This window comes from Lonchura striata, chromosome 13, assembly GCF_046129695.1.
Source record: "Lonchura striata isolate bLonStr1 chromosome 13, bLonStr1.mat, whole genome shotgun sequence".
NCBI lineage: Eukaryota > Metazoa > Chordata > Aves > Passeriformes > Estrildidae > Lonchura > Lonchura striata.
In genome coordinates, this window is record NC_134615.1 from 18,250,511 (window position 1) to 18,276,170 (window position 25,660).

The 25,660-nt window shown below is 45.0% G+C and overlaps 1 protein-coding gene across 2 annotated transcripts in view; it reads right to left on the reverse strand.

Annotated features, from left to right (window-relative positions):
* The window catches only part of MAF (MAF bZIP transcription factor), a 196,069-nt gene extending 177,423 nt beyond the window's left edge, over positions 1-18,646 (reverse strand). For both annotated transcript variants that reach the window (XM_021541211.2, XM_021541212.2), the window contains exons 1-2: positions 16,937-18,646; positions 5,554-5,619 (exon numbers count right to left, since the gene is read on the reverse strand). In XM_021541211.2, coding sequence (XP_021396886.1) covers positions 5,586-5,619; positions 16,937-18,018 — 1,116 coding nt within the window. In that variant the 5' untranslated portion in view covers positions 18,019-18,646 and the 3' untranslated portion in view covers positions 5,554-5,585. The remainder of the gene's footprint in view (positions 1-5,553; positions 5,620-16,936) is intronic.
* Between the last annotated feature and the right edge of the window lie 7,014 nt (positions 18,647-25,660).

Sequence of the window (25,660 nt, forward strand, 5' to 3'; positions counted from 1 at the left end):
ACATGAGCTCAGCCTTACTTCCCAATTTAAACTAGGAATGACCTCAGGGTCAATTTTTCAGAGTATCTCAGATCAATTCAATTCTCACCTCCGCTGCCTACCTGCTAGCAAATGAACTTACTGTGCCTTCCAATAGACAGAAATGTCTAAAAGGAAATCGCATTTAGCTGCATCTGAATAACCATGGTTATTAGATGATGCGTGCAGAGGAAAAATTACCATTTCCTTTCTCCTTCTCCTCCTTGTGATTGTCATTCTCACCTCACTGGTGATTAAGATGTAGGATGCTCTTGCAGATTGTTAATTAGGTGTTAATATCTGCAAGGGGCCACAGCAAGCTCCTACACCTGAGGTCATTTCTCAGAAGTCAGGCTGTCTCCGGTGACAATACCTGTAATTCCCATAGCTAGTTTGATTCCCACTCAACAGCTGGAGCTAGTGTTTCTTTCATGTCTGGTTTCATTTCCTATCTGAAATTATATGAGTGCTAATATCTTTATTATCTTTCCTATAGAAGTGCAATGCTGGAGCATGGCACAGCGTGTTGCTCATAGGCTTTCTTTTCTTTTTCTTTTTTTTTTATCACAGCATTTTCAAAACATTTCAAGCAAAAATCTTTATAGTTAGCAAATTTACAGCTGAGGACTCCATTATGGTTCGGGAGGGGTAGAAGGTAGGAGGGAAACAATAATAATTTGGGGATAGAAGAAAAGAAAAGCTGCACAACTGCTGAATGATAATGGCTTGAACCTTGGGAAAAAAAGGTAATGGCAGGAAGGGGAGGAATTACAAGGACAGTGTGACCTCTGCATGTCTTGCAGGTGCACAGGAGCTATTCTGTACACAGAGGTATTAAAGACATATTGTCTTTAAGAGAGAGAGGGGGCACATAACTGATTTTGTCTACATTTCGGCGCGTTCAAAATCAGAGTAAAGTTATGTGTGATTCAGAAAATGACCAGCTCCCAAAGCACCTGATCTTTGTAACCCTGGCCCAGTGCACTTAGGAGACTGAACTCCCATTCCAGTAGAAATGGTGCGTGGGACCTGGGCAACATCAGTGATTTCTCATCCCAGAGTATGAAGTAAGGTAAATGACAAGTACTTCAATAAACCAGTTTTCATTAAAGGGCTTCAAGGAACATTACAGCTATTTTTTAACTCCCACAAAAGCCTAGAAGGTAAGAATTAATTATCTAGGTTTATAACTGTGTAAACTGAGATATAAAGAGATCAACGGTAACAGACCTTTAGAAGAAACCTCAGATAACAAGTTTAAAGTGCTTCAGTATTTGCTGAATCTAGAATCAAATAAGTGGGTCAAAGTCTCACAAGTGAGTCAGACTGTGACTCCCAACTCCCGTTTTCTTCGCTCTCTAAACATTGTGACTATATGTGGAGCCTGAGAAGTAATTTTATATGTGGGATGTTAAATCAGTACTTTTCCTGTCTCATCAATCTCCTGTATTTTGGTACAGTGCGAATCATTTGGTAAGTGGCACAAATTAGAAAACCCAGGAGAGATGTTAAAAATATTACTTTTTTTTTTAGCACTTAAAATCCTTTATTAGAACTAAACAACAGCAAGAACTACATCATCAGAAAATATTTTAGAGCTTACTTTAAACACAGGGAAAAGTATTAAATTGACTTTCCTGGGAATTTTGGAGGAGTAAAAGCTGTTACATATGGCATATACTTTCTCTTCACTCATAAAGATTTGAGACATTTTCATACTTCAGATTCATATGAATGAGATAGAAAGGAATTTGAGGTATAGCAAAATCCTGCTTTTTATAAACACTCAAGAACTTATTTTTTACCTATGCAAAATTATCTGTAAATTGTACTAAATATGTTTGGGGAGAGGAAAGGGAGGGGGAGAGATTACTCTGAATTTTTTAATCAAGAATATCATATTGCATCCCATTTGATAAAAAAAAGATTCTCATTTAGGTTTAATACAGCACATCTGCTTGAAAAATACATACAAGGTTCCCATTGACTGCTGTGGGAAGTTTGCCAATAATATTTCATGGAAGTTATCTTGATATCAGTCTTGGAAAATAAAGACATTTTACAGGGAGTGTTAATTCAACAACATAAAGTTAAAAATAACTTGCTCATGCACAAAGAAATTTGATTGTTTTTACAATTCTTAGCTTTAATTTTCAATTTTATCAGATGTACAGTCTAGGAATAAAAACAAGATCTAATTTGCAGTGAAATTGGGTAGTTTGATATCCCAGGCCATAGCCATGAAAAGAGAAATGATGTAATGAACAGACAGACTCAACTGCACATCAAAAATACACGTGAACAGTATGAGAATGCAAAAGGTCTTGCACAAAACTCAAATCTCTTTTAAAAATGCATGTGCAAATGCAGGAATAGCAGTGAAAAGTAAGTAAATGTTATTTTCCGAGTGCCATGATTTCCCCTGTGTGAAAAGTCTTAGAGTCAAACTGGAAAAGGGATAGAAAATACATTTCTGTTCTTTACTGCTCCTTATTCTCCCCTTAGTTTAGGTCTCATCCATATGGGAAAATTAGGAAATAAACTATACTGCAGTGCTAGTCATTACCTAGGTGGGCACTCCTACCCTAGAATAAGAGTGAATTTTCCTGGTTAATTTATTTTATTTTGAAAGCAGCTTAGCTGTACTGGGAAGGGGGAAATCCACCCTTACTCCCAAATAAGAACATCCATCCCGGGAATTCATAGTTCAGCTACCTCCATATAAATTCAGATTTTGCTTTTTATTATACAACCACTCCTGTAGATATTCCATTGTGGTGGAAGTGTGGGCTCCAGGAATAAAAGGGTGATTTTACCAAAGGCTTCAGTTGGGCCAGAAGCCCACTCAGGATCTCTCCTCTCACCTGAGATGTAGGTAGGATGTGATTTAGATCCCAGGGTCCATCATTGCCTCATCCTGCCCTTGGAGCCCTAAAAAGGTCCTTCAGAACCTCTTTGAAAACTGAAACATTGTTACACACAGCAACAAAACAGAAAACAACAGATTTTTTCTTGCCCTGTTTAAGAAAAAACCTGGCTAATTTTTTTTTATGTCAGAAGTAAACTGTACTTTCCACCATCATCATGCTGATCAGGAAAGAGAGAGATATTTTATTCCTGTTGATTCCATGACATTGGAGCATGGAAAAACTTTTCTGTACCAAATAAGATACACTGAAGCACAGTGAAACACACCTGGGGTTAAGTACATATTGTAAGGGACGTTAGCTGGTGCTGCTGGGAGCTGGAATAAGACAAAACACAGCCCTTGGAAAATAACAGTTGCTTTGTAAAACACCACAATGGACCCTTAGTGGTATTTTACAGGGTAGCAACTAATTTTGTTGTTGGCATAACAGTGTATATCATAAACACAAAATTCATCCTGCAGTGCTTACTCTGAAAGCTGTCAGAAGTGGGAGGACATGGAGTGACACCAGCACTGGCCTCCACCACCCCTGCTGCTGCCTGACCTGCCAGGGACATCATGGTGAGAACCTCTTAACCAGCAACCACCAAATATTCCTGTCACAGTCATTAAATAAATGGCCCTGAAATCCTTAAAGTTTGCCAGAAACAACATAACTCCTTCAAAGGAGCCAAGTTAGTAAGTCAGACTGTGGAGACTACTGTCCACTACTATAAATGTACAGTCTTAAATTCCCCCAACCAAGCCACCTCCATGAATATCAAGTGAGTTCTCCTCCAGACAGGGTGGAGGATCGGAGTTTTCATATCTAAGCTTATTATTCCTAATATTACAGAGACACTTCCCTGAATTGTCCTTCTCCTGCCCAAATTCCCCATCTGACCAGATGTCTTTCTCTCTCTTGCTTTCACCTGTCAATCATGTTCACAGCTGAAATTTGATTTCTCTCCCAACAGTAACCTTAGATGAAATATTACCATAGGGGTCAGAACTGCCTGAACCTTGCCGTAAAAGTTTGTTAACCCTTCCAAGACCCAAGAGCTATTTGCTTAAAACTAACAGATTTTGCTGCTAGTTGTTTTATTGGGGTTTTTTTTGTCTATAATATGTGAAAATATAACCACAAAATACTGAAGGAAGACACAAGGATTTGTCCCAGAGAACAGTAGTCTAAGCAAGTCTTGAGATCACAAGTGTTGATAAGGGAAAAATATTTCCTTTTTTATTATATGAATAAAAAGAATAAATATCACTAATTTATATAACTCTAATAGTCACATATATAAATTACAGGAAGCGTGGCAGATTTTCCTATAGGATTATTGAAATTAGAAGTGTTTCCCTAGGAGCAAGTTGATGAATTAAGTGCTGCACCTTAGCAATTAAAACACATGCTTCATGTTTTTACTCCAGCTGATAGCAACTTGGCTCTATTCTTGCAAAAAAAAGCATATTGCACTCAAAGTTTTCACAAAAAAACCCAAGAGGTCTGGTTTCCCTCTCATTTACAGTGGTGAAAAACAGAAAAAGAAAAATGCCATGCAGGCAAAACCCTATCTAGGGTGTTCTCAGGGAAGAGGAGCATCAGGCTTAAAATGAAGGTCCTGTAGTTCTCCTTGAGAAACCTATTCCTACAGCCCATACACCATCAAAACCTCCTCTCAGTTCCATTTAATGTACAGGCTACAGCACCAATGACATCCTCCCCATCCTCACTTAAATTTTAAATAATAAATCTGTTACTTAAATTTATTTTCAAAATTGACAAATAAATCTATTATTTTAATTTATTATTTACATTTGTTTTAAAATATAAAAAATAAATCTTTTATTTAAACAAGCTTAATTCCACGAGCTAATAAAATTCAGCTGTTTGTAACAGCACTTAACCGTTGATCAAAGCATGGCAGGCTGTATGGCAGGCTGTGTTCTTAACTAAAATAGGAGGTTTCATAAAAAAAAATCACACAGGAATCTGTCATTGCAACCTTGATGCTCATTTAACCCACTTAGTATTTTTATAGTCAAGGTCAATAAAAGTCAGATTCCATGGCAAAAAAAAAATAAAGTGCCTGTTTGAGTCTAGCAGGGGAAGGGATTGAAAGTTTTAATTCCCACATTTTCATTAGCAGCATATTTTTTAGTCAATGTTGACAGATTGAATGAACATGAATTTCCAGAGGAAAGCAGTGCTGTGAATTAAACTCTATTGTAATTTGTAAGTACTGAAGTCATCTAACACAGACTCATGATTTTCATCAAGATCTGAGGGAGATCTTCAGAAGACCCATCCTTAATCCCCATAGCTGATGTCTGAACGCTAGCATTTGAAGAAAAAGAAAGAAAACATTTGCAAAGGATTATATATGAGGTGTGGGACACGAGAGAGCTGCCTGGCTGACAAAAGTACAAAGCCCCATCATTGCAAGTGGTTCTTGCAGGCACCTGAAATCAGCCTCACCCAAAAGCCCAGGAAACTGCACCACAGCCTGTCACCAGCTCCCCAGGGCTGAGCAAAAAGCACCATCTTAGCAGCAGAAAACAAAGCAGTGAAATTACCACCCCTGCTGAAATATGGCAAATTGCTAATGAAAAGGAAAACATACCTTTTATTTTTGACCTCAGGTAACAGGGATTTTCACATCACCGTTGTAGATGATTCTCTCGGGTACCTAATTTAGTAAATATATTAAAATAAACTATTATTAAAAGGAATATTTAACTTCATAAAACCTGTCTGTTGTGCCACTATGGTACAGAATAGGACCTTTTATATGCAAATCCTAAATTAAATTTAGAAAGTCTCTTGTACTGTTTATTAACTCTGGCTGACTGAAGAAGAAATGAACATAGTTTGAAGTGGAATATTTCTAGCTCACACATCTAGCATTTACTTCACATTAATAACAGGAGATTCTTGCTGACAAATTACCTTAAAAACATGTATTTCTTGCCTCACCAGTGAATATCAGTTTCTAATATCTGAAAGTGTGTAGCTTTCTGTATTTCTTTCTTAATGATTGTTATTAGCTGCACTAATGTAATTGGCAAAATAATAATCAATTTTTGTACACACTCCATTATTTTCAAGACAGTAGTTTAATAACAAAAGCAGAGCTGTCATTTCCCCCTGCAGTTACTCACACTGTACAAATTCATCCTGTCAACACATATTTAAAATCCAATTTAAGAAAAAAAATTCAACCTAGAGTGAATCTTTGTACAATAAGTGAGATAAGTCAGCGAGCCAATCCACATTTCTTAAATATGGATATTTTGTTGTGTCCCTCACAATCAACTTTCTGTCCCTGGGAGTACATGCAGAAACACACATGTATTTCCTATGAAGTGCCTGCAGGAATGCTTCAGCTCCGTGCATTTATTGGAACTGTGCAGCATAATCAGAGCAAGAATAAACCACAAGCCCCGTAGATTTGAATAAAAAAAAAAAAAAATAAAGGCAAGACAAACTATAGGTGCTTTTCCAGGATTTTGATTCCAGATTAGCTCTGCAGCTCTGAAAACAAAAGTGGGTGGCACATTTAGAGCCAGATGAATGATCCCTGTCCCACATCCCGCCCAAAGCTCCCCACTCAAAAGAACCCACTCCCTCTTTGAAAGGACCCCACACGCCACTGAAAGAGATTTTGCCTTCTTGTTTCGATGTGTTTTTTTCTTTCAGGTTTGGAGTTTGTTGTTTTAATTTGGTTTTTTGTTTTGTTTTGGTTTTTTTTGAGAAAGGAGACGGCACTTCCATAAATGCAATACTTGGCACCTGGCCCGGGATCTCTAAAAGCAAATGACTCCTGTGGACCTTTGGTGTCATTTTTCTTAGGACAACCTCTCCTTTCATGTCAATCGGTTAATTCATCCTGTTATTAATGCAGGGGGCTGAGAGGAACAGGTTCTCAAGCCCCACACCTGAGGAGCATCTAGAAACTGATGTGGTCAGCCTGCTTTCAGTTTTTGCTGTGGCCATCCCTGCCTAAACCCACAACCATTCCCAGCACAGCACACCTGGAGCACCAACCCTCTTCCACTGACAAGGTGCATTGCTTCATTTAGCAGCTTTATTTAACTCTCAGTTTATTAATAAGGAAAGAGTCAAAGACAGTAAGAGAGCGTGAAGGCAACCAGAGACACTAAGCAGATTTATTAATTTAAGAAGCCTGATCATCTTCCTTCATTTTATCTGACAGAGTTGGTGTAAGACAGTTATACTTCAATAAGTTCTCTACACTATACTGTGCTATTTTAAAAGGATTTCACAATAAAGGAAGCTGAAAGACTGTGCACAGTCTGGAGACCGTATCTGGTGTGACATGAATATAGTATTTTAACCAGATTTAATCTTACAGTATTCCCTCCTCTACAATGACTTTGCAGGAGGAAACCCTACAGAAAGGAAAATCTGTTCATCCCACACCACAGAACACTGAATCGCATTGCAGACTCCGGCAGTGCTTCCTACATATTAAAATGCTTTCATCGGGGAGTTTGGAGGCAGTTAAGTTGGGGGGAAGGGGAAGGAAAGGGAAAAAAAATTACTAGGTGTTGTTTGGTTCAATTTTGGGATAATTTTTATTGTCATGAGGGAGCAGGGGCTGTTTGCAGTGGAGACACCTCAGCTTTAGAAGACAATACCAACACTTCTATCCCCTTCAGCAGTGACATCCCACTGCCAAGGCCTTGGCAAGAAGTTTTGTTTCAAAATCAGAGAAGCAGGGCTCAGGCTGCAGGAAAGGGAATCTGCCTGCTTTCTTACAGAAGAGAGCTTTAAGCTTAATCATATACACATTCCGAGGCACATCCACACAGACTTGTGAAACTCAGCCTCGGCAAACGCCGTTCCCCGCACTTCAGATTCTTTAAAAGCCATGAAATGTAAATCCTGCCTGCTCCCATTCTTGCTCCCTGCAGAGAACTCGAAGTCTGATCCAAAAAGTCATTTTAAAAGATCCCTTTGATTGCCTTTGGGATTAGATTTGTCTCTGTGTGTGCACAGATGTGAAGGAAAAATTAAGGAAGAAAAGGGAAAAAATCAAGAACTAGAAAAAAAGGGAAGAAATAGAAAAGGGAAAGAAAAAATAGGAAAGAAAAATTAAGAAAGAAAAAGAAAAAGAATGAGAGAGAAAAAGGAAAGGGAAAGGGAAAGGGAAAGGGAAAGGGAAAGGGAAAGGGAAAGGGAAAGGGAAAGGGAAAGGGAAAGGGAAAGGGAAAGGGAAAGGGAAAGGGAAAGGGAAAGGGAAAGGGAAAGGGAAAGGGAAAGGGAAAGGGAAAGGGAAAGGGAAAGGGAAAGGGAAAGGGAAAGGGAAAGGGAAAGGGAAAGAAAAAGAAAAGAAAAAGAAAAAGAAAAAGAAAAAGAAAAAGAAAAAGAAAAAGAAAAAGAAAAAGAAAAAGAAAAAGAAAAAGAAAAAGAAAAAGAAAAAGAAAAAGAAAGAAGGAAATACTGTGGCCAAAGCCGAGGGAAGTGCTCTGTGGACATACCTAGGGCCGGGCGGCCCGTGGGAGCCGCCGGGTGACAACCGGAGCTCCGCTCTGGATGCGCGGCCAGACGGATCCATAGCTCCGCCCAGCCTCCCCTTTTGTCGCAGGGATGGGATTTAGAGGGAAACAAACAAAACACAAACAACCAGCGGATGCGGCGCTCACCTTCCCGCCCCTCCCGGGCCGGGGCCTGTCCCCCGCACCTGCCTGAGGCGGGACCGCGGCAGCCGCCGGGGCCGGGCTATGCCTGGGGACGGGGACTGGGCCAGGACAGGACCAGGACTGTACCAGGGACAGGGGCTGTGCCCGGGGTCAGGGATGTGCCTGGGCCGGGGCTGTGCCCGGCTGTGCCCGGGATCAGGCTGTGCCCGGGATCCGGGCTGTGCCCGGGATCAGTGCTGTGCCCGGGATCAGTGTTGTTCCTGGGATCAGTGTTGTTCCCGGGATCAGTGCTGTTCCTGGGATCAGTGATGTGCCCGGGATCAGCGCTGTGCCCGGGATCAGGGGCTGTGCCCGGGATCAGTGATGTGCCCGGGATCAGTGCTGTTCCTGGGATCAGTGCTGTGCCCGGGATCAGTGATGTGCCCGGGATCAGTGCTGTTCCTGGGATCAGTGCTGTGCCCGGGATCAGGGCTGTGCCCGGGATCAGTGCTGTGCCCGGGATCAGGGCTGTGCCTGGGCCGGGGCTGTGCCCGGGATGTGCCTGGGATCAGTGCTGTTCCCGGGATCAGTGATGTGCCCGGGATCAGTGCTGTTCCTGGGATCAGTGCTGTGCCCGGGATCAGGGCTGTGCCCGGGATGTGCCCGGGATCAGTGCTGTGCCCGGGATCAGTGCTGTGCCCGGGATCAGTGCTGTGCCCGGGATCAGTGCTGTGCCCGGGATGTGCCCGGGATCAGTGCTGTTCCCGGGATCAGTGCTGTTCCCGGGATCTGTGCTGTTCCCGGGATCAGCGCTGTTCCCGGGATCAGTGCTGTGCCCGGGATGTGCCCGGGATCAGGGCTGTGCCCGGGATCAGTGCTGTGCCCGGGATCAGTGCTGTGCCCGGGATCAGTGCTGTGCCCGGGATCAGTGCTGTTCCCGGGATCAGTGCTGTGCCCGGGATCAGCGCTGTTCCCGGGATCAGTGCTGTGCCCGGGATGTGCCCGGGATCAGTGCTGTGCCCGGGATCAGTGATGTGCCCGGGATCAGTGCTGTGCCCGGGATCAGTGCTGTGCCCGGGATCAGTGCTGTTCCCGGGATCAGTGCTGTTCCCGGGATCAGTGCTGTGCCCGGCTGTGCCCCTGGACGTGGCGGCCCGGCCGGGCCGGGCTCAGCGCAGCCCCCGAGGGCTCCGCCGGCCGGGCCCCGGTGCCGTGAGGGACGGGGAGGGGCTGCATCCCTGCACAGACAGCCCGGCCCGGGGCATTCGGGAGCTGCTGGAAGCAGGGATGTGAAAATCCGTGCCAGAACCATCCCTAGGGCTGCTGCTCCCCCGGCCGAGGCAGGTGCCGGGAGGCATGTGGGCTCTGAGCTCTGCCACACCCCGCTGTACCCACATCCCGCAGCCTTTCGGGGACACCCAGATTTAATGGAAACCCCAAGGACTGAAGGTCAGGGAGATGCCAGAGCCTTCGCTGGAACAGGGCCTTTAGGCTCAACGCCTCCATCCACAGCCATCGGCATCTCTGCTGTATCAGGACAAGCTGGGGCAACATTGCTCAGGACTGTGGGTCTTTATGAATTAACAATTGAGAGCAGCACCCAGGGACACTCCAACCTCTACCCCCGCTGGAAACTTGAGGACACTGCTCGATTTGTTATTTACTGGGGATTTTTTTCTGCATGGAGGAGAAACACCAGTTCTGGCAAATTTCTGCTCTCGCTTTGATTCCTTCTACATAAGATGTATTCAGATGCATTATAAAACAATGACATTTATTAATTTAAAAAAAGAGAAAATCATGTCACAAAGTCCACAGGCCTTCAAAACAAGCAAGGAGAGAGGCAGGGCAAGTTCTGTCCTCGTCACTTACTGCACCACGATCCCAGGCCTGCACACTTCACTGCACATTGCAGGTGACACAGTTTTAAAAGCCAGAATTTGGAGGGAAAAAAGTGGGTGCAGCAATAGTGAACGAAAATGATAATTTCAGAGGGTGCTGAAATACGCGCAGCGTGCATCAAGGGCACTGAGATGTTGTCACACCGTGCCGGGTCAACCCGATACGGTGATAGATAGCTCGGGATGGAGCTGCCTGTCTGCCAACTACAGCCTTGCAGATCCCTGGCCTCTTGCTTTCCACTTGATAACTTAAGTCACATCCTGGACTATTTTTGCATTGTGTTGGCTTAGAGCTCACAAATCTGAATGCACTCAGCCCTCAGAGTGACAAATGTTATTCTCGGTTCTCCCCCGCAATTTCAGGCAGTCAAGAATTAGATGCAGCAGAGTGTACAGTATTTTAATCTATTGATTTATATGTGCTCTGCCCAAAAAATTCATCAGAGGGGACTTAAAATTATGAAGTGGTTCAGTGCTCAGCTCCCTCCCGAAAAGACAAGTTCTTTCCTGGCCGTTCACCTCTGCCATGTTCTGGGGTATGCTACATCACGTTATTCATACTGAGACCTGCACTTAAAACAGAGCTCTGAAGCATTTGGTTACAGACTGTGCGTGTGTGCGTGAGTGTGTTCAAACAGGATTGTTTTTTTGTTGGAGCTGAGCAAACAAAATCTATCCCACTCTCCATGGCTACCCCCGGAATGCCCAAGACTCATGGCAGCCGCTCACAACACAGCGATTCGGAAAGAGGGAGGGAAAAAAGTGTATGAAAAAAACCTTAATTCCTAACATTGAAGTATGTAGGATTTTTTTTTCCGCATGAAATTTTAAATTCAGCCATCTGAACAGGTGTCAGAAACAGTGGGTCCATTTAGCTCCTCTGATGATCGGTGTAATAAATATAGAGGATTTCCTTTCAACACAGCACATGCTGAAATGACACCAATGTAGTTCTGGCATCTGAGCAGATAATTCTGATATATGCATCATTTCCTCCCTAAATCCAGGAAGCAGCTACACTCTCTATCTGATATTAGTATATTATGTCAAATAGAAATTGGTATTAAAATTATGAATGATTCTAGATCAAGAACTTCCTACACACTACACAGAGGGAGGGGGAGGAAACAGCTGCATAAAAGCTTTCGGAAGGGAAAAGAAAAAAAAGAGCTGGGAAAGTTCATTTTTTAAACTAAAAATTTGCTGCCATGTTTCGTGGTGAGGGGGGGAGTTTTCAAGTGACATTTTGATTCAGCGCTGGAGATTTTTGTTTTAAAAGGGTGATGAAGACTTTCTAATAAATAGAAGCTCTCCCCGCTCAGTTTGCAAATGGGCACTTTTCACCAGATGCCTAGGGAGAAATAATTCAGGAAATAAATATGCACTGGTGTGACTGGGATATTTCTTTCCCTTCTCCTGTCTTTTTTTTTAGGATTCGGTCCAGGATGACATTTTTTCAAGCAGGGAAAATGCTGTAGCAAAACCAAAGAAATACTTTCGGCCTCTGCTTAGCAGAAGCCTGGAGGCAGGGCAGGAGAGGGTTATGTTTGATTTTACGGGGTGGAAATAAAAAACGCTTAGGGGCAAGGTGGGTTGGGGAGGGAGGAGAGGGCTGAGCCTCAGTGCACACCATTTCCCAGCCAGCAAAGGGCTGCTGTCCATGCAGGTATCTCCCAGCACCGGTCACATGAAAGTTCTTTGCAATGTAGTTAATAAATGGAAAGGCACTGTAGAACTATGGGAAAAATAGGATCTTGTTAGTGATGGGCAGATTAAGACCACGCACACCTTTTGACACCCAGCTGCCTGGCTCGGGCAGCATTCCACCTGCTTTTTACTTGTGGGAGAACAGTGGGATCCTGCTCCCCTTTGAAATTCCCAGGATTGCACCTCTGAGTTCAATGGGAGCAGGATTGAGGCCAGAGTCAAGCAAGGGGTGATTAATGAATGTAGGTTATTTAGAGCAGAGCGGTTCCAATTAGTCCTCAGCAAACAGTCCTGCGGCAAAGGTGGGCGCTCCCCTGCAATGACTCATACAGAGAACCCCAATACTCCCTTTGCTTTAGTGAATATTAAAATGTGTACCTAATTTTTTTCCCCTTCAGTTGGCCAGTTGGCATGTTTCAGGCTAAAATTCAAGTGCAGCCTAAGGAAATTTTTGCTTTCTTTAATGTGCAAAGCAAGATTGTCATCACAATGCCAAACTGGAAGAAAGCTTTTTTCCCCTCTCAGGTTGAGGGTGTGATGGGAATTTTTCCTTTGTCACCCTGTTCTAGGAAGTCTGTTTCTAGGAAGGTTTTCTATTATCTCTCAAATTGTTCAAATACGATGTTTGGTTTTTTGCCTCCGTGGAAGGAGATACTTCAGGGAGGCAGCAATGCTCTCCTTGCTCTTCACTACTCAGTTAATTCACAATATTTTTAAAATCCTATTGCCTGCTCCTAACTTTGCCTGCAAGGAAACCTGAAGTGACAGCAGGGTGAGAGGATGAGACTGGACCAGAAGTGGTCCTGCTCCAGGCAGCCTGGGGTTCTGTGCTCCCTTGGGGGCTGCAGCACCACTTCAGCGGGGACTCTGCAGCTGAGAGGTCTCGTCCCTTCCCTTCCTTGCTCTCAGCAAGGACAGCAGCAAAGCTTCTGAGTCCCTGCAAAAACACCTGGACATCGGTAAAGGCTCAGTCAGGGAAGAGAAGGTGGGAGACATAACAACAAGCAGCCTTGTCTTTATGAGAGGAGATAATTCCCAGCTTGGCCAATAGCAACCAGTTTACCCACAGATTACACATTAACCAGAAAATGCAACTCAAATTAACCAGAATCTGGAGCTTGAACCATTACTCAAACCCTGGTGCAACAGCAGGTCAGATGCCAAAGGGCAGATTGGTGCCCCGGCACTGGGGAGGGGTGAGACACAGCATCGGCTTCGGAGAGCAAGCCACTGCTGTCACCAACAGAGGCTGGTGTCCATCCTTGCCAAAGGGACCTCAGCAGGAACAGAGTGACCTCCAGCACCAGCTACTGCCCACTGACACAGGCTATCGTGGGTTCAAGTGCTGCAGGGGGGCTCAGAGCCACACCTTGACCTTGCAGCTCAACCCTTGACAGGATCTGGACCAGCCAGGCAGAGGGATGGCAACAGGTCCTGTCCCTTCAGGGCCACCAGCACCCGGGAGGGATGACCTGACTGCTGGGGAGAAGTTGCATCAGCAGCAGGGGGCAAAAACACAAAGGAGAAGAAAAAGGAGTTGGGTTTATGAGCCTGGGTCTGGAGATAAACTCTGCATCCTGGAGAGACTGGAGCATCCTTCAGAGGCCTCTGCCTCTCCCAGAAAGTGGGCAGATAATGCCATTCAGAGAGCAGGACAGCACTCTGCTGACGGACACTGCAGGCTCTCAGGGAAAAGTGGCTTTAAACAAACTGGGTCGAGCATTTGAGGAGCCTTTCAAAGTTCAAATGCCCTTTGACATGGGGAACTGCAGTGAACACGGGCTCAGAGACCTGAATGTTTATAGCACATTAACCTTTGGGGTTGATTGTATAGACCAAATAACTCTCAAAAGTTGGAGGAAGTCCTTTGGATTTTTTTTTTCTCCACTCCTCAGCTCTCTCTGGTCTTTCTAAGGCCTGTAGCAAAAGAAAAAACAACAAAACAAAACAGAAAAAAAAACCAAAACAAAAAAAAATCCACAGGGTAAAAAAAATGAAAAAAGAAGGGTGAAAAAGCAAAGAAAAGAAAACAGGAGGCAGTATGGACCAAAATGGTAAGAAATCTTTCAATCTAGCACTGAGTGGCTCCGTGACAAGCCAAGCCTGATGCAGTGTCACCTCTTACTAGAGACAGGCATGTTTAGCTGGGATCAGATGATAAGAGGATGTGAAGTCTTCTCTTTCACTTCACTCCATCATAAAACAATCAAAATACAGGGCCATATCATGTCATCAGGTTTTTAAGCAGACCTCCCCTTTGAGATCTCCTAGAACTTGGTGGGATGATCTGAGTCACTGAAACTGCCCTCACTGCACTACTGAGAAGTCAGAAGCAGCGCCTGAAAGCTCACGTTTTTTCATCTACCTGAAAGAGAACTTGAGTCCTAGCGGGTGACAATTTTTCCATTTTAAGTGAAGCTATCCTTTTCCTTCTCCCCTCCTGAACATTATTGAGTCCAGCTCGTGGGTCAGCATCGCCCCTTCGGCAGGCAGCACGCTGAAGTACTGCGCCCGCAGTTATGGAACTTTGAACTACAGACTAAGAAACTGAGTACGGAATCAAAAAAATGCAGTTTATTATTGTAGATTATTCTCTCTTTCGATATAACCATAGAGTTGAAAATGAAAGAAAAGCACATAGGAACATCACACGTGGTTAGTTAGTAACTCAAGATATAAAACAATTTTGCACAGCAAAATATGTAAAAGAAAAAGTAACTGACAAGATTTTTTTATATTTATTGTGGTAAGATTTACTTTCCATTTTTTTTTAAAAGACAGGATATCAGTCCCTGAAAATAAAATTTACTGATTATTGCCTTTAAAACTGTGGAATTTTTGAAGTTACAGAAAATCCAGTTCTGCACCACAATACAACTGTAAAAAAATCTGCATCATTTTAAAACTGTGCAGTAATGCCATCTTTATAACTGCATAAATTGTATTAGCGTTCTAAACAGGTTCGTAATTTTTTTGTTGTTCTTTTTGTATTATATACTTGCAGGTTATATCTTAGTGCAATTCAGTCCCAAATACTTCAATTTTGAAAAAAAAAAAAAAAAAACAACCCATACATTTTTAATGTAAAATACCCCTATAGATATAAACAGGGGTGCCTCCCCCTTTTAATACTTTGGTTTTCAAATACAGTCAGTGGTATAGCAAGGACTACATATACCCAACTTATATTTAAGTTGCAAGCACATGCTGCATAAACTACTTTTTAAAACAGTCCCATTGCAAATTCTACCCCCCTTTACATCACGACAGTAAACAATTTAGTGCATCAATCTTTAAAAAAAAAATCTACATCTAAACAGACCTAACTCTTTCGAATTTATCTATAACATTCCTTTATCTGTAGCATACATTTTAACTGGGCTAACAGATGACAGAAACTAGAATTAAATTATATACTAGGAACCCAGAGCATTCCACATTTGACAATGACCAAACGCAAAAGAAAAAGAAAAAATGGGGCAGATCACTTATAATTAATTTTAGACTGTTTTTAGGCAACAGCATGGTTTCAATGTCCCCCCAAAGTGGGATGTGAATTTTGTTTTTGAACATCTTTCCAAAGTTCTTTCTGTGTTTTCGTTTTTGTTTTTTTATTTTTAATTTTTTTTTTGCCACATTAGGTTACCAAAATCCATTCTGGCAGGTTTTTTGAGAGGGAATGCTTCAGTGCATTTAAAAGGAAGTCTGAAGTTTTGAGTAACTCAAAGCAGTTTTAGAGCAGATGCAAACTTTAATGGGAGGAAGAGGAGGAGGAAGATCAAAGGTTGCACTTTTTTGCTTTCAACCCAAAAAAGTGATGAGGCAATAAAACAAAAGGATGAATGCCATGCCATAATAGTCTCCAAAAGTCCATTTCCAAGCAAAAGAAAAAAAAAAAATAATTATACCATACATGACCAGCATGCAGGGTTTTTTATTAATATAATGTCTCTTTTTCATAGTCTTTTGAAACAGTTATAGTTCATTGTTGCTAAGACAAAATAGCAAGCGTAATGCATGAGATGAGTATGGGATTCTAATGGCAGACTAAAGTCTCACGTTTGGCAGATTAAGGCCAAAACTCACATGAACACACCGAAGGTTGATGCAGGCTTGATTTTGGCAGGTTGATCTAGGCATATCTCTAGTTTTGCACAACAATGCTAAAAACTGATGGAACTCAGCAAGCTGGAGTCTAAAATTTTCACTTTTTTATTTTTTTGTTTTGTTTAGTTTTTAATTTTTTTTTAATTTTATTTTTCTTTTTGCAAAGCTCAAATCTCATATGAAGAACTCAGGATGGCAAAAAAAAATCTGACTTTTTGGACACAGCAAGCTCAAAAGAAAAAAAAACTCATGAACTTAAAAATATATATATAATGTGGATGGCAGGTTTCAAAGAAGAGCAAGCTTCATATGAAGAACTGAGTTGGTGGCGAGTTGGATCTTTCAAATTAAAAAAAAAAAAACACAACAGCAAGCCCCCACAAAAAAAAAAAAAATAATAATAATAAACAGAAAGGAAACTCATGTAGAACTTTAGGTTGGCCAACACGGAGCCGGCCCACCTTAAAAAGAAAAAACAAAAACCAACCCAAAAAACAACTTTGTTTTAAAATTGTTTTGAGTTTTTTTTTTTTTTTTTTAAAAAGGTAATAGAAGGTGGCAAGCGGGGTTGTGGCTCTAGCAAAGCCCCCAACAACAACTCACACGGAGAACTTTTAGTTAAGGTGGCAAGGCTGTGGGAACTCACATGAAAAACTCTGGAGAGGAAGGGTTGTCGCTGCTGGATCCGTTTTCTCTGAAGCCATTGCTGACCAGCTTCTCGTACTTTTCCTTGTAGGCGTCCCTCTCCCGGACCAGCCTGGAGATCTCCTGCTTTAGGTGCTCCACTTGCTGCAGCAGCTGGTTCTTCTCCGACTCCAGGACGTGCCGCTGCTGGACCCTCTTGAAGCGGCAGGACTGGGCATAGCCCCTGTTTTTGAGGGTCCTCCTCTTCTGCTTCAGCCGGATCACCTCTTCCTTGCTGACGCCCCGCAGCTGCCGGTTCAGCTCCCGCACCGACATGGTCACCAGCTGCTCGTCGGAGAAGCGGTCGTCGAAGTGGAGGCCGCCGCCGCCGCCGCCGCCGCCGCCGCCGCCGTGGTGCGGGTGGTGCAGCCCCCCGGCGCCGCCGCCGCCGCCGCCGCCGGAGCCGGAGCCGGCGGCCGAGGAGGCGGAGGAGGGCGGCGCGCTGCCCGGCGCCGCGGCGTGGGGGTGCCCGCCGCCGCCGCCGCCGCCGCCGCCGTGGTGCGGGTGGTGGTGGTGGTGGTGGTAGTGGGGCGCGCCGCCCTGCGCCGCCGCCGCGGCGATCACCGCCGACACCACGGCGGCCGCCGAGCCCATCTCCTCGGCCGGCACGGAGCCGCCGGCGGCCGCGGCCAGCTGCTGCCCTCTAGCATAGCCATCGAAGGCGCCGGGCAGCGGGTGGTGGCTGCTGTTGATCAGCGCCTCCACCGCGTCCTCGGGGCTGAAGCCCAGCGCCTCCGGGTTGAGCTGCTGCGGGTACCCCGTCATCCAGTAGTAGTCTTCCAGGTGGGTCTTCTGGTCGGAGCCGGAGCCGGGGCTGGGCGCCGAGAAGCTGGGGGACGGGGGCACGGAGCTGCAGGGCGTGCTCATCGGGGTGGAGGAGAGCGATCCCCCGGCGATCAGGCGGCCGCACTGGCTGATAATGCGATCGGTCTCCACCGGCTCCTTTTTCACTTCAAACTTCATCAGATCGAAGTCATTAACATATTCCATGGCCAGGGGACTGGTGGGCAGGTCGGAGCTGCTCATCGCCAGCTCTGATGCCATCCTTTTGCTGCCGAGAGTCCTCCAGAAAGGGTGCGCTCCGGGAGCGAGGGGGCTGCTCTGAGTCGCCACCGGGTGAGCCAGCTTGATTTTTGGCGAGCTCCGCTCCGCTCTCCTGCTCTGCCTCCGATCCGGTCCGCCCCGGCGGCTCCTCTCCCGCTCCGCGTTATCCCTCGCAGAGGCTCCGCTGATGCATCAGAGCGCGGGGCTCTCGCTATTCGCCTTTTGCATAGAGGGTTTTTTTTTTTCCTCCTCTCTCCCTCCCTTCTCTCTCTCTCCTCTCGCTCTTTCGCAGCTCGCGAGCCGCAGCTGGAAGTGTTAGCTGGTGTTGTTGCGAGTAAATTTGTTGTTGTTGTTGTTTTGTTTTGTTATTTTTAACACTTCATGGTGCTTTTCCTCTGGGCTCTCTCCTGCAAAGTGCAGAGCGAGGAGAGAGGTTCATCGGGGGAGGGAGGAGGGAAAGAGAGCGAAGGCAAAAAAATAAAAAATAAAAAAAATCAAAGTCTGTATCGCAACCAAAATAATAATAATAATAAGAGTTAAAAAAAAAAAGAGAGAGAGAGAGAGAGAAAAAAAAAAAAACAACTCGGCCTCAAAGCTACAGCAAGAAGATGAAAAATATTTAAAGGTTTGATCCGGCAGGAGAGTTTAAAGCATTGCGGAGTTTTATAGCGCCCGTGACGTCAGGCGGGACACGGGCTCAGCGCCGGGCCAATGGGAGCGCGCCGCCCGGCCTCATTAGCATAAGAGTCTAGCGACAGGGAAACTTTGCGGGCTGTCAGTCAGGGCTCAGCTGACTGTCAGCGCCCGCTTAACCCCCTCCTGGCCGCCGGCCCCGCGCCCGGCTCGGCCCGGCCCGGCCCGGCCCGCTCCGGCCCGCCTTGCTCGGGGCGGAGGGCCCGGAGCTGCCCCTGAGCCCGGCGCGGCACCCGAGGGAGCTCCGTGCGGCCGGGCGCGGGGAGGGGGAGCGCCGGACGCGGTACCGCGGGGAGCCGGCGGCGCCCGGAGGGAGCGGGCAGCGCGGAGGCGGCGCGGCGCTCCGCCGTGCCCGGCGCGGTACCTGCGGGCGGGCGGGCGGCCCTTCCCCCGTGCCGGCCGCGGGTCACCGCTCCGCACTCTCGCAGCGCCCCGGTCACTTATTGATTATTTTGTTACGGGGACGGGGCATCGACGCCTCCATCCCCCACGCCCGCCCGGAGGTGCGACAGCCCCGCAAGTTTGCAAACCCCGCGCTCCCTCTGCACCCCCTCCCGCCGCACTCGGCGTGCGGCCCGGGAGTAATTAATTGAATACATTTAGAACTAATTGTATTTACTTTCGCCTCCCCCCACCTCAGCCCCCTTTCCCGTTCGGGAGGGGGCTGGGGCCGGTCCGGGGGCCGAGGCGCGGCGGCGGCTGGAGCGGAGCGGCGGAGCGGCTCGGTGCGAACCTCGACAGCGCCATCTCTCGTCCGCAGGTCAGTGCCGAGCGCCGGGCCGGGCCGAGCCGGGCCGGGACAGGACGGGACGGGACGGGACGGGACGGGACGGGACGGGCACCCCCCCGAGTCCCGCCCGCCCCCGCAGCCGCCGCGGTCCCGCCCGGCCCCGGCTGTTCCCGCCGTGTCCCATCGCGGAGCAGGGAGATCCGCAGCCTGCGGGCTGCCAGGCTCGATTTTCCGACCGGGCTTTATGGGAATATCGATAGAATTAAAGTTACTTGTAATTCCGTGATAAATGAGATGTCTCTAGTAAGTAAGATTAAGTGCGGTGCTATAAAGTTGTTTATCTGAAAAGTAATTCTCAGAAACCTGACTTCTGACACTTGGTCATATATTAAACCTGCTTCTTGAACATTGTACTTCAAATCCTGCCTTCTCCCCTGGCCTGGTACCTTCCCCCCCAGAGTCTTCTATTTATAACCCCACTCAGGATATCACTCTGTAGGTGCAGGCAAGGCTTTGGGTGATTTTTCACCGACTGTGAAAGTCATCATTTGCAATAGCCAAAGAATCTCTGCTTAGGAAATAGCACTTGGCGAGTGGATTTACGAATGGATAACATCTTCTGACTATGCCATTATCAGTGTGAGTGCCAGTACTAACATCTGAAAGTCATACAGCATGTACTGCTCCTGGAAGCTGAAAGGGGTAGGGCACACTGCGAATTTAGGAAGATAACTAGATCTAGAAATTATCATAGTGGCGATTCTGGAAAGATAAAATGTGCTACCAACATTTCTAACAAAATTAAAATACAGTTGTGCACTGTCCTGCAACAGACCTGCACACACAGAGCCGTGCATGCACATCTGCAGCTTGATCTTAGAGATGGCGATCCATGACAAAGTTAATGCAAGTTAGCTGCTCGGGCTGCCTTTCCTATTTCTTCACTTTGTTGGAATCAACAAAACTTCAGGCTCACAGCATAAGTCCCCCCAGGATAGGCCAATTTTCTGTATTTTTTTTTTCTCCTGAGCAAGATGAATGTGGCACTATATACCCCTTAACATGCTTACCTGTGAGAGACACAAAGTGTGTGCTAATATTTTTAAATGAAAAGGTGATTGCATTTCAGAATGTACAGTTGTAGTATTTCCCTAGGCCGTGTGGTAGATGGCTATAGAAATGTGGCTCCAACCCCATAAAATTGTTTGTTTGGATGTGAAGATTCAAAGTGCTACATTTGCAAACTACTAAATTTCCTGAGTAAACTCTGAACTCTAGACAAAGAGTATGAAATTGTGTGAGCTAATGGGGACCGTCTCTTAATTGATACCAATGTAAGCAAGTACTGCAAATTAATTGAAGCTCTGACCTACCAGAGCAGCGAGTAAAATTATTAGTTGTACAATATTGTTCTTGTGTGATTGTTACACAGAACTGCTGCATGAAAATGTCTCTACTGTTCAGTGCAGCAGAGAAAAAAGATTATTAGCAATTTTTGGATAACCTTCAGAAGCAACATTTTCCTCCCTACAGTATATAATTCTTGATTTAGTAGTATTTTTCTTTATTATTTGGCTATTCACAATGGGTGTCTAAACATTTACAGTCCTCTATTAACAGTGTTTCTTCCATAACAATCACACACTTTCATTTCAATTAGAGCTATTCAGTCTCCAGTTTTTCCACAATTATTGCAGGCCAATTCCCTGAGACTTCTCCCTTTTCCCAGCACTGTTTGTAACAATCCTGCCCTGAGCCAGGCAGAGGGAAACCTCCTCTGTCCCTCTCACAGCTTCTTGCTGCTGTTTGTTTTCAAGCATCTCTGTTCGACGACGTACCCGTGGAGCCCTGCTCGCTCCCAGTGTGCTGCTGACCTGCTTCATGAGCCTCCAAAGGAATGTATATTTATTGTGGGAGAGTTTTCTGACAGGCTGTGCAGGGGGATGTGAAACATTAACTGCAGAGCCTCTGGGGTCGGCCTGTGTGGAGCACGCCAGCAGCAGAGGCAGAGCTCGCACCGCTGGAGCGCGTGTGCCTGTCCCGCACACCACATCCAGCAGGAGCAAACGTGCAGCTTTTGTGTTACACAGGCTCACAGAATAATTTGTTATAACTTAAACACGTATCAAGACCAACACGTTAAGTACAGTTACTGCTCCTTTTGTTTATCTAGTGTCTTATTTTATGGTGTGGAACTAAACAGTGTCCGCTGAATTTAACTATGAGACCGGCCAAACTGATTTCAGACAGGCTTCTGCAGGGTAACAGAGTGATAAGGCATAAACTACTCCTAGGTGCAGTGCTAGATAAATCCTTTTAACAGTCTTCAGATCAGTTAACAGGGTAAGTAAATCACATATCACTGTTAGCAGATTTATGGGAGAGAATTAATAGAATCAGACGAGATAATCTGGTAGGGATAAAATTGCTGAGGAAACAGTCCTGCCTTATATTGGAGGGTATGAAACAACAGTCTGATTACTGGGAGTCATTATGGATTGCTGAATTATGAGCTAAATCATCATAAGAGTAATTCAGTATTTATTAATTCTTTTCTCTTTAAACAACTCACAGATGCAAATAAAAGCCTCTCTCTCTTTGAAGACACATTCTTTATATATTTTTATTGGATGTAATTTACTGTTTGCATTACCTGTATTTACTTCATAATTGAACATTTTGCATTCAAATTTATGTAATGCATTATGCTTGAGAATATATTTCTCCCTTATTAGCATAAATAGTCACTTACCTCATGAATTACTAACAAAGTTTATCTGAAAATATAAGTATATTTTTTATTAAGTGGAACACAAACATATGTACAATAAATTCTGATTTGCCAGTAGTTGTTACAGAAACACAGAACAACCGTGTATCAGAGAAGAGGGAAAAGAAGGAGCAGCGAAGAAGCAGAACCAATTACTGTGTGTATCTATGTGACAATAATTTCTTCTGTCAATGTTTTGTTTATTTTTAATAAAGGATGAGTGACTCAAAGGTTTGCTTTAGAAGGAGCAGATGAAAAATTATCTCCTGGATGAATTTCTTCTCTCTCTTCCCCCCAAAATTTTCCGGTGGACTTGGCTACCTGGTGCTGTGCCCCTTCAGCCTTTGCTCTGGCTGAGCTCCTGCTGACCCGCTGCACGCCAGGAATGGATGCTGCTCTACACTCACTTTCTCATACATTTCCCTTTTCTCCCCTAATCCTGTTTTTATGCTTGGGTTTGCTTCCAAATAATCAATATAATTTAGGCCCATTCTGCAGTATCAACACAACCTTGCTTATTCAGAGAAAACCCCAACCCCATTGACTTCAAAAACGGTGGGATTGAATCCTTGATCCCGTTGAAACCAGTGACAAAACTTGTATTGATTTCAGTGGAAGCAGGATCAGGTCCTTGATGTTAGCAATTTGTTTATGTCAGAGGGCTGATCCTACAAGAAATGAAAGATGGCAGCAGATCTGCTGGCAGGAAATCAGGTCTGCTCCCCAAAATCCAAAGGCAGAATTCCCAGCTAAGCTGTGATGGATCTCCTTTATGCTGAGGTTTTAGCACTGGGCTGTGGCGTGGTGGGATGCCTGTATAATTTTGTCTGGATGCAGAAAGCTGGTCCTCCTGGGAGCATTCAAATGAGCACATCTATAAATGTAGCACAGCAAAATGAGCTACTTTTGCCACTCTCGCTTTTCCCAAGCCCGGCACAATCCATTTCTGTGACGACAGTTTTCTGCCCCGTACGCATCCAATACTGCTCTTTTATTTTAAGGCTGAGAAAATCTTCCCTTTAAACTCACGCTGAGCATCAAATTGGACTCCACTTGCAGCTGAACATCTTGGCTGTCTCTTCCTTTCCTCCATCAGCTCCAGTATATTTTATGTAGAATTCTCCCTCTTAATGAAACTTGCTTCTCCTCTCTTCACTTTCCAGTTTTGTATTAGTGTTACTGAATCCACCAGGGTTGCTGCATTTCAAAACTGCAGAAGGTGAGGGAAAAAAAAAATTATTTCCCTATACAGTCTCCTATTTGGCCATTCTGCCCAGATCATGAATACACAACCTCTATTCAGTTGTCTGTAAAGTTTCTGTGGCTAAATTAGAAAAAATGTAGCTTGAAAAGACAGGCTTAAACAGACATTTTGGTTGCTTTTGTGTCACATCCAAGAGGGCTTGTATTTTAGCTCTAGGAATTGTGAGGTTTTAGCAGCTGCTTCTGTTTTATTCCCCTGGAAGTGCCTGACAATCACTATATGGAAAATGCAGCATCGGTGCTATACCTGAGTGTGTGAGTTAGCTTTGTGTACTCTGAGTCCAAATGAAGTGATGACTTTTTAGCAATCAGGATATTTTCATTGCTCATATATAACATTCATAAAATGCTAGAAATATTGCAAATAATGTTGTATGTTCTAGAGGCAATTTCTCTCTCTGAAGGGAAGATATCACAGAGGTGCAACTGGGAAGCTGCAAGTGATTCTGAGACGTGACTAAAAGGTTGGCATCACCAGATTTGCACTGTGCTTGTTTTATAATGCATGTCCTACTTTACTAATTTTCATGAACAGCTTTCACGTAAATGTAAAAATCAATGAAGACATTTTGATGCTAAAAAAAAATATGTTCATTTAGAAGAAATAAAGACTTAAGTTGCAATAAAGATTTTTATAAAGCTTTATGGTGGAATTTGTCATTTATAACCTGGGTGATAATGTTCAGCTATACTGTGTGGTGTTTTCTCTGAAATTAGCTGAAGTGGGTAAATGGAGAATCTGGTAAAAACTCACGCACAAATTAAACTAAAAACTCTAGAGAAACAGAAAACTAGCATTAGCTAAGGGGAGAGAATAAAATTATTACATTAGTGTTATATGTCTGAGCTATCCGGATAATGTCCTGCAATATACACACTGCATTTGTATCTATTTTAGCTCAGAAAAATTATTGCTGCTTATTTCCCTTCTGGTCTGCATTAAGTTATTTCGACAGTAATAATGCTTGAAGTGGCAGCATGAAAAAATAAGTGAATTTTATATGTTATCTCTTTCTTGGAGTCAGCTGTCAGTAAATGGTGAGGAGGGCATGATTCTGACATGATGTTTTGACGTGTAACTGTGAAGGTTGAGATGGTCTTTATTAAAAGTTGTGAACTTCAGTAAATTTTAAACAAATCCGTGATTTAATGTCTCGAAGTGCGGGATGGCACAAACTCATTAATTTTTGGTGATAAACCGTGCTGCATGCGATGGGCTGAGCGCCATGCTCTGGACTTACTCCCTGTAAACAGTAAAATACGATAACTGCTTAAAGTAACTGATGGGGTCTTTAGCAGCACAAGGCTCTTGGCTTACATGACCTAAAAAGGTTCATTATAACAGAGCAGGGCTGGCGTGGAGCCCCGGCTCCGGCAGCTCCGGGCGGGGAGGGTCACCCGGCGCACGGAGCGGAGCCGGCTCCGAGCGGCGGCTTCTCCCGCTGTGCGCTGGGGTGGAAACGGCCCCGGGCCGGGAAAACCTCGCATGGCAGCGAGAAGGGGAGACTCCTCCAGAGAGATGGAGGGATGATGGCTGCGGCACAGACGGGGACGGAGCGCCGAGCCCTCCACCCCCGAGCGCGGCTTGTCTGTCTGTCTGTCCATCTCTGGGGCAGGCACAGCACGGCAAAGATACCCCAGACATGAGGAAAGCTATCGGATGGAAGGTGGTTATGAGCGCAGAGAGTTATAAATCCAAAGCCCGGATGAGCAGTATGTATGTAAGAACACCTAAGGATCTTACACTAACTCCAAGCTTTAATTATCTGACTGAATCTGGCCTAACCTGCTTATCTTCTGAGCATTACTCACGGGGCTCTGGCAGGAGGAGGTGTCGGTGAATACAGGACAGCTTTGGAGCCAACACCTCTGCCAGTTGAATTGGCAGGAGTTGAGGCTTAATCATGGGGAGGGGGAGAAGTGGGGGGGTTTCCTCCTTCCCAGTCTGTCTCTCCTTAAGGGATCCAGCTGCCTCCAACTCCTGCCCTCTCCAGCCAAGGTGAGCCAGCTCGCCTCCCAGCCATTCCCCTCCCATTCCCCGAATTCAACAGCCCAACTCCACCTATGGTTAAGGACGCCAGGCAGGAGCTTGGCTGCTGGAGCTGTCTTGACTATGGAGATATAGCAGCATCTGTCAGAAAATCCATGTGAAAACAGTGCCCGTGCCAGCAAATGGAAACTGTAGC